The following is a 9,342-nucleotide window of genomic DNA, read 5'->3' as shown; positions in this document are numbered from 1 at the left end:
CTGTTGTGGGTTTACATCCAATTGGAAAATCTAAGTTATCCTGTAGGAGGGGAATCACCATTAGGAGGATGTTTGATAATTTTTTTTTAAAAAGCTGCTAAAGGGAAAACTGACAACAATGTAGGTATCACAACTGACAAACAATCAGAAATTTACGATGTCAATCACAATAGGCACCTGGGACTCATCGTGCACTATACCATCAAAATGCTGCCCCAGCCTAAATTCCATAAACATATATAGCTCGTTGCAATTGACTCCATGTAGCCTACCTCTAACACATTTTTGAAGAAAAAAATCTTTCATCCCTTGTCAGTAGCCAGTAAACAGAAATTGTAATCTTTTTAATAATATTTGTTTGAAGTTCCAAAAGAGAACGTGTTTCTCGTGCCAGAAAAATAAAAACACTTCAGTGTCGGCAAACAACTTATTTACTGAAAGAACCCTCTTTACGAGTACAGTGGGATTGGGAGGAGCTCTCTCTGGGCCGGGTTAAGATTGGATTCGTATTTATAGGTGGAAGCGATTGAGATTTAAACAGAATTTGAAATAACTCAAGGCTGTAGTTCCGGTCCGCCCTCCAAGGAAAAATTGCTGCAGTTTTAAGGAAGAAATTCGCTGCCAGACCTCTCGCTGTCACTAACCATGCGGGATTACGATGAAATCACCGCTTTTCTTGGAGAATGGGGACCCTACCAGAAAGTTATCTTCTTCCTCTTGAGCCTCAGCATCTTTCCCAACGGTTTCTGCGGAATGTCTATTGTTTTTGTCGGGGATGTTCCAGAGCATCGCTGCTCAATTCCCGGGAATCTCAATCTGAGTGAAGCGTGGATGAATCGGACTATCCCTCTGGAGCAAGAGAGAGGCAAACTCCTGTACAGCAAATGTAGACGGTACCGGCTGGATGCGATAGTGAATCTTTCGGAGACCTTTCCCAACCCAGATTCCTGCAACATGTCTGAGGTAGAACAGGAGCCCTGTTTGGATGGTTGGGAGTACAGTAAGGATCAGTACATCTCCACCATCGTCAGTGAGGTAAGTGGCTGAAGGAATAGAGTGATTTCACTGGCATTAGTGAGTCTGAAAATAGATTGTGCAGGTAACGAAGATATTCATAGTTTCTAAAATAGGAGGAGCAGGCGGAGTTGGATCCAAACATGACCAGGCAGGCGCAATTCTTTATTTTACATTACTCGGGCAAGATGTATGTTATTAATTAACTTTAGTGTCCTTGGGTTTCTAAGCATTTGATTTGAATTTTAAATCATGCTTCTAACTTTGTTCCCGTCAGAAATCAAGCTTGCTCATTCTCCAGCTTTAAAACAGCACTTAAAAAGAGATGGTGGCTAGTGATATAGCCACTGGACTAGTGTCCCACAGACCCCAGGTAATACTCTGGGACTTGGGTTCAAATCCCACCATAGGAGATGATGGAATTTTAATTCAATAAATATCTGAAATTAAAAGTCTGATGATGACCATAAAATGATTGCTGTAAAAGCCTATCTGGTTCACTAATACCATTTAGAGAAAGAAATCTACTGACTGGCTTCCATATGACTCTAGGCCACATCGCAATGTGGTTGACTCTTGAAAAATGCCTTCTGACAAGGGCAATTAGGGTTGGGCAATAAATGCTAGCTAGCTTGTGACACAAACCTGTGAACAAATGATAATAAAAATATTTTTCAATCTCAAGTAGCAAAGGGCATGAGTAAAAATGGGCTTAGCGACTGGAAGCAGATAACAGTGAATGTAGGATATGCCCTGGGAAGTACTGGGGGCTCTTACCAGCAGGTTTACGGGAGAGTTGTATAATACCTGGACAGAAATTTGATCGAATGTTATAAGAAGAAATGCGTGATAAGATATTTTATAGATATTGAAAACAATTATATTGGTTGGGATATCTTTTCCCATTCTGTACCTTCTGATATTTTTATGAATCTCCTTTGCATGAATGATCAGAACCCTTTTGTGAATTTTTGTGCACTCCTGCCTTTTTTCAGCAGCACCATGCATTTATATAGCACCTTTAATTCAGAAAAAAACATGTCAAGATGTTTCAGAGTAGTGATAGAAAAAAAAAATGGACAATAAACCAAAGATGATGATATTAGCTTGGATTTTACAGTAGTACTGATAAAAAAATGTCAAAAAACTGTCAGTGTTGAACATCTTTACTCTTCTGAAATGGACAGCAAATTCAGAAGTCTGCATGTGCATAATTAAATAGGAAAATCCAGAAGTTGCTGCCAGTCATTTCTTTTATTGTTTCATGGGATGTGGGCTTTGCTGGTTGGGCCAGCATTTATTGCCCATCCCTAATTATCCTTGAGAAGGTGGTGGTGAGCTGCCTTCTTGAACCGCTGCAGTCAGTCCATGTGGTGTAGATACAGCCAGTGCTGTTAGGGAGGGAGTTCTAGAATTTTGACCCAGCGATGACGAGCAAACAGTGATATATTTCCAAGTCAGGACGATGAGTGGCTTGGAGGGGAATTGTGCTTCCCCATAGGGTTGTGCTGTTGTATTCCCCAAAACGTAAACAATTGATGCCATAGAACAGATGAAAACTTTTCCTTCTCTATTGTTACTCTCACTGTCAAAACTCTTGAAAAGGTTATACCTTGCTGAATCATAGAATGGTTACAACACTAAAGGAGGCCATTTAGCCCATCATACCTGTGCCAGCTCTCTGCAAACTCACTTAGTCCTACTCCCCCAGCTTTTCCTCATAGTGCTGCAAATGTCTTCTCTTCAGATAATTATTCAATTCTCTTTAATGGTCCAATTAAATCTGCCTCCATTACACTCTCGGGCAGTGCATTCCAGATCCCAATCACTCACTGCATAAGAAAGTATTCCCTCATGTCACTGACACTTCTTTTGCTAATCACCTTAAGTCAATGTCCTCTGGTTTCAATCCTTCCACCGCCAGGAACAGCTTCTCCCTGTCTGCTCTGTGCAGGCCTCTCAAGATTTTGAGCATCTCTATGAAATCTTTTAATCTTCTTTTCTCTACAGAGAATAGCCCCAGCTTCTCCAATTTATCCATGTAGCTGAAGTTCTTCATTCCTGGACCATTTTCATGAATTTTTTCTATGCCGTCTCTAATGCCTCCACATCCTTCCTAAAATGTGGTGTGCAGAATTGGACACGATAGTTTAGTTGAGGCCAAACCAAAGTTTTATACGGACTTAACATAAGTTGTTTGCTTTTGCATTCCCTGCCAATATTTAAAAATCCCAGGATACAACATGTTTTATTAACTGCTTTCTCTACCTGCTGTACCACCATCAATGACTCATGCATTTATACCCCAAGGTCCCTCTGCTCCGACAGCCCATTTAGAATTGTAACCTTTATTTTATATTGCCTCTCCTCATTTATCTTCTCTGTCTTCATGTAGCATCCTGTTTGTTAATTAAGCCTCTCCACACATCTCTATGCTATGATATCACAATGAGACAAGTCACAAGAACTACCACAACCAGTATTGGGAATGAATCCGCACTGTTGGCATTATTAGGCACCATGTTCTAACCATCTGAGCTAACCATCCCATTCATTTTTTTTTTTTAAACCAAAATGAACCACTTCACACTCTTCTGCATTAAAATTCATCTGCCACTTGTCCGCCTATTCCACCAGCCTGTCCATGTCCTCTTGAAGTTTATCACAATTCACAATACAAGTTTTATGTTGTCCATAAATTTTGATATTATGCCCTGTACACCCAAGTCTAAGTCATTAATATATATATCAATGAAAGCAGGGGTTCTAAAGCTGATCTCTAGGGAACCCCACTATTTCCCTTCTTCCTACCCGAAAAACAACCATTCACTGCTATTCTGTTTCCTATCACTCAGCCAATTTCGTATCTATGCTGCTACTATCCCTGTTATTCCTTGGCCTCTAGCTTTGCTGACAAGAGTACTCTGCAGTGCTCAGTGACACCTTTGACCCTGGCACAAGGGAGGCAACATACCATCCTGGATTCATGTCTGGCCACACAAAGACCTGTCTGTTCCCTTAACTATCAAATCCCCTAACACTATTGCAGTGGACTTGGCTTTGGCTGTACTCCTTGGATAAAACATCACTCTCACCAGTATTCATAAGAAATAAATTCAGGGGGCTCCTGCACTGCCTGCCATATCTTGGAACTTGCCAGTGAAAGTGAGATGAGAATACAATGCGATTGAGGGTACTGAAGACACAAAATTGAAATATACATACAAGTACTGACAGTTTACAGCTACTTTTTCTTGGTCAAAAAACCTTGTGCACAGTACTTGTGATATGTTACTTTAATACCTTTAGAGTTTACATTTACAGCTTTGGAAGTTTGTGCAATTGATCTAGACTTTGGAGCTGTGATCAGCATGGATGCCACATTTGTTGTTTTATTTTGGCCTCAGATTGACCAAGATTACCAGCATCGAGAGCACCATTGTGCACCTCAGATCTGCCACACTACCAGAAAGTGGGGAGGAGCAGAGAGATCATACCAGCAACACAGGATGTTCAGGCAGTAGATAAGTCTCCTAAAAATGTTGGGGTATGAGCGCCTCAGAAGTATCAGAGTCTCACAACAGGTGATTCCAGACATTTGCAGCTTGCTGGAACGGGAGGCATGCAAAGCTCACTAAGATCACTGAGGAGACCCGGAGCAGTGTGAAGCAGGTCAGCATCACGGAGAAGGCTAGGAGGAGTATGTAGAGACCGGGAGGAGTATTAAGCAGGTCAGCATCACTATGAAGAGACCAAAAGGAGTATGAAGAGACCAGGAGCAGTGTGAAGCAGGTCAGCATCACTGAGGAGACTGGGAGTGGTGTGAAACAGGGCGGGGGAACTGTGATGGGACCATGATGAGTATGAGGAGATTGGGAAGAGTGGGAGGCAGGTCAGCATCACTGTGAAGGGGCTGGGAGGAGTGTGAAGCAGGTCAGCATCACTGTGAAGAGATCAGGAGCAGTATGAGGCAGGTCAGGAGCACTGTGATGGGACCATGATGAGCATGGGAAGACAGGAAGGAGTGGGAAGCAGGTCAGCATCACTGTGAAGAGACTGTGAGGAATGTGAAGCAGGTCAGTGTCACTGTGAAGAGACTGGAAGGAGTGTGAAGTAGGTCAGCATCACTGAAGTGAGAGAGAAAAAAAATATTGATCTGTCAAATCACTGAAAATCCATGAGTTGATTGGCTGGTGAGTATTGCTGCTGCTTTTCCATTCTCCAAAGTTAGAATTGGTGAATGGCAGAAATCAGTGAGAACAGTACAGGGCTTACAGCAGTGTGGAGAGGGCCAGACTTCATCTGTTGAGTAGCTGGAAGCATCGAGATTGGAATGGGGCTATCTACTGCTACCAGGAGCCAGTCTGTGTGTTCACAGCCTGCATTTGGAAAGAAAAATTGAGGTGTGGCATCACTGGGAACCAGTTAAATGACTGGCTGGTGTGTATTTCCTATTTATCTTTTTAAACAAAGAAGTTAACTGGTGAGTCTTACCTTTTTTTTCAAAATTAAGGTTTACTACTGGTTGTAAGGTGTATAAAGTATCATTAGGCTTTATCAGTATTAGTAAGGTTTATTAATATTGCTAAGGTTTATTAATAGCAGTAAGGTTTCTTAGTATTGGTAAAGGTTTATTAACAGTAGCAAAGTTATTAACTAACAAATAGAGGATTGGCAGAGCTACTCCGATCTCTAGACTGTGCATCCTGTGCTATGTGGGAACTCCAGGATGTTCCCATGTCCAAGCTAAACCATTTGTGCAGGAAGCCTCATCAGTTGCAGCAGCCTGAGCTCCGAGTTTCAGAACTTGAGCAGAAGCTGGCATTACCGTGATGCATCGATGAGGTTGAGATTTTTGTGGATAGCATATTTATAGTTGTAGTCATCCCGGAGCTTAAGAGTACCCAGTGAGTGGGGGCATGGGTAACAACCAAACAGTCAAGTAGAAACAGGCAGGTTGCGCAGGAGTCCCCTGAGTGCATCCCACTCTCCAACCAATTTTCGGTTCTGAATACTGATGAAAGCGATGGTTTATCTCAAGAATGCAGCCCAGGGCCAAGTCCATGGCACTGCAAGTGGCTCAGCTGTACAGGAAGGTAAAAGGAAGACTGGAAGAGAAATAGCGATAGGTGATTCGATAGTTAGGGGGATAGACAGGTTTTCCTGCGGCCCCAGACATGAATTCAGGATGGTGTTCTGCTTCCCTGGTGCTAGGGTCAAGGATGTCACTGAACGGCTGCAGAGCACCCTGATGGGGGAGGTAGGGAGGGGGTGGGGGGGGGTGGTGGTGAACAGTAGTTGTAGTACACATTGGTATGAACAACATCAGCAGAAAGTGGCATGTGGTCCTGTTGTCAGAATTTGGGGAGCTAGGTAGGAAATTAGCAAGCAGGACATCAAAAGTAGTCATCTCCAGATTACTTAACATACAAATTAGGAGCAGGAGTAGGCCACTCAGACCCTCAAACCTGCACTGCCATTCAATAAGATCATGGCTGATCTGACTGTAACCTCCCACCTACCCCCAATAACCTTTCGCCGCATTGGCCTGTAACTTCCGCACTGCCCAGCGTCGGATTTGGGCAATTATGTTGCACTGGGAACCATCTGAAAATGTGGTTTAAATCGCAGACTTCGAATGGTTCGCCAGGGTTATACCAATAGTTACCCAGAAGAGGTTAGAAGAATTAAAACCTCTTCTAAATCCTGGGTAACTATTGTAAAGACCCAGACCGACCCTACGGAACTACCCCACACCCCCGACCACCATCCCCAATGGTGCTCCCCCCCAACCTCCAGACTCCCACAGCACCCCCATCTCCCGAACACCCCCAACCCCCATCTACTTACCTTAGACACTGACCTTCCCCTGGTCTGTCAATTTTCCTGGCCCTTTAAACATACCTGATTTATGGCAGCAAGTGCAGTAAAAAAAGGGGCATGGCCTTCTTGAAAACTCGAGCTGGACTTAGCTGGGGCCCCCAAGCAGCTCTGGTGCATGGGAGTGTCAATGTAACTTTCAAGACCAGGTAAGTAGATATTTATTTCTTCTAATTTCTGCAGGCCAGCAGTTTCCGACGCTGGTCGGAGGTTATAGCCCATTGTTTATTAAGAATCTATCTACTTCTGCCTTAAAATATTCAAAGACTCTGCTTCAAAGACACTGCCTTTTGAGGAAGGGAATTCCAAATTTCTCACCATCCTCGGAGAGAAAACATTTCTCCTGATCTCGGTCTTAAATGGCCGACCCCTTATTTTTAAACAGTGACCCCTAGTTATAGATTCTCCCACAAGAGGAAATATCTTCTCCACTTCCACCCTGTCAAGACTCCTCAGGATCTGAAAGGTTTCAATCAAGTCACCTCTTACCCTTCTAAATTCCAGTGGATACAAGCCTAACCTGTCCAACCTTTCCTCAAAGACAACCTTCCCATTTCTGGTGTTAGTGCATGTGCAAGTGAGTACAGATATAGGAAGATAAAGCAGATGAATGTGTGGCTGGAGAGATGGTTCAGATTCAGGGGGCTGGGTCTGGGGGAGATGAGATCTGTACAGCTTGTACAGGTTGCACCAAAATAGAGCTAGGACAGTGTTCTTGTGAGGTAATTTGCTACTGCTATTCGGAAGGGTTTAAACTAACTTGGCAGATGTGTGAGAACCAAGAAGAATTATCAAGAAAGGAATACCGAGGTGCACAGAATACTGGGAGATAGATAGCACTAGAGTAGAAATAGTAGGTTATTAGCTGGGGTCATTCTAAATCAAGGTTAATGGGCATGTATGTAAATGCACTGAGTGTGGTTAATAAGATTGGTGAGTGCTGTGGCTAGAACAGAGATGTGGCTTGAAAAAGGGCAGTTAAATATTGCTGTATACAAGGTGTTCAGGAAAGTTCAAAAGGAAGAAAAGGGGGAGGAGTGGCTGTATTGATTAAGAAGAACATTGCTGTGCTGGAGAGAGGATATCCCAGGGGACAGAATCTATTTGGCTAGAGCCAAGGAACAGAAATTGCATTTTTTGGTATAGTCTGTAGGTCACTAACTAGTGGAAAGGATGTAGAGGACCAAATTTGCAAGGAAATTACAGAGAGCTGCAAGAATTATAGAACAGTTATAACGGGGAACTTTAATTACCTGAATATAGACTGGCTAGTGGTAGTGAAAGGGCAGAAAGGGGCAAGAACTCCTCAAGTGTGTTCAGGAAAATTTTCTACAGCAGTATGTTCCCAGTCCAACAAGAGGGGAGACACTGCTGTATAGGTTCTTGGGAATGAGGTGGGCCAAGGTGGATCAAATATCAGCAGGAGAACTTTTAGGGGACGGTAATCATTACATCATAAGTTTTAGGTTGGCTGTGGAAAAGGACAAAGAACAATCTAGAATGAGAATAATTAACTGGGGGACAACAAACTTCAGTGGTGTAAGAATTAATTTGAGCTGAATAGACTCAAATCAAATGTTTGTAAGTTTTTTTGAGGTGTTTTTATCTTACAAATTTATGAGTCTGCACTCTCTCAATATTAATTTGTTCTTTTGAGACTTCGGTCATCCAGGCAATAAGAGATAATCTAGTGATGTAATTTAAGAACCGTTCATCAAGCAACAAAAGTAATACTTAACAAGCTAGGCAGCACCTTTGCTGGCTTAACGTGGTTCTTGCTTCCCAATTCAGCCTAGGACACAAGGCAACACATGGTCTTCTCAGCCTCTCTCTCTTGGTGGTCAGTTCTATGGTCTGCTGCTCCCAACTGGATAGCTGTCTCTTACCTTCAGTTTCAAATTTAGTGCGTTTGGCAGCTCAAAGCTTTTTAACTCTTTCCAAACCACAACCCATGTACATGATTGGTCATGTTCCTGAATTCTGATTGGCTTAGGCAGCACATGATCAATCCCAGATTGGTTTCTTAAGTGTGCTGGTTATCTATTGATGCCGTTTCCTGTTGTCTTCTGACTGGCTCTCCAATGTGTCAGTTACTTATGGGACAGACTTCCTCATTAGAGCTTTTTCTGTTATTTCATTAAATTTTATGACTTTCTACTGAGATAATGGGTGCCTTAAAGTAGTTTTATTGTCCGCTTGTTTGAGATTAAAGAGGGTATGATTGGGCTCTTTGTCCCAAGTGCCTAATTGACATGTAGATATCAATATTATATGTGTCATGAAAAGCCAGTTACAGCCACAAATTACTTATGAGCATATTGAACTTTTTAAGGAAGACTTGTGTGTTTTTAAAGAAATACAAGTAAGGATACTGAGCAAAAGATGCAATAATGTGACCACTTTCTGGAAAATTCCTATGTGGATTATACTGACAGACCTGTCCTGAGA

The 9,342-nt window shown here is 42.5% G+C and overlaps 1 protein-coding gene across 1 annotated transcript in view; it reads left to right on the top strand.

The window, feature by feature from the left end:
* Positions 1–456: 456 nt before the first annotated feature.
* Positions 457–9,342, top strand: part of LOC144685285 (organic cation/carnitine transporter 2-like) — a 94,577-nt gene continuing 85,691 nt past the window's right edge. Inside the window, exon 1 of the mRNA XM_078549705.1 lies at positions 457–1,035. Coding sequence (XP_078405831.1) covers positions 646–1,035 — 390 coding nt within the window. The 5' untranslated portion in view covers positions 457–645. The remainder of the gene's footprint in view (positions 1,036–9,342) is intronic.

This window comes from Cetorhinus maximus, chromosome 10 (assembly GCF_964194155.1).
Source record: "Cetorhinus maximus chromosome 10, sCetMax3.hap1.1, whole genome shotgun sequence".
NCBI classification, from domain to species: Eukaryota; Metazoa; Chordata; class Chondrichthyes; order Lamniformes; family Cetorhinidae; genus Cetorhinus; species Cetorhinus maximus.
This window is presented reverse-complemented; position numbering and strand designations above follow the sequence as displayed.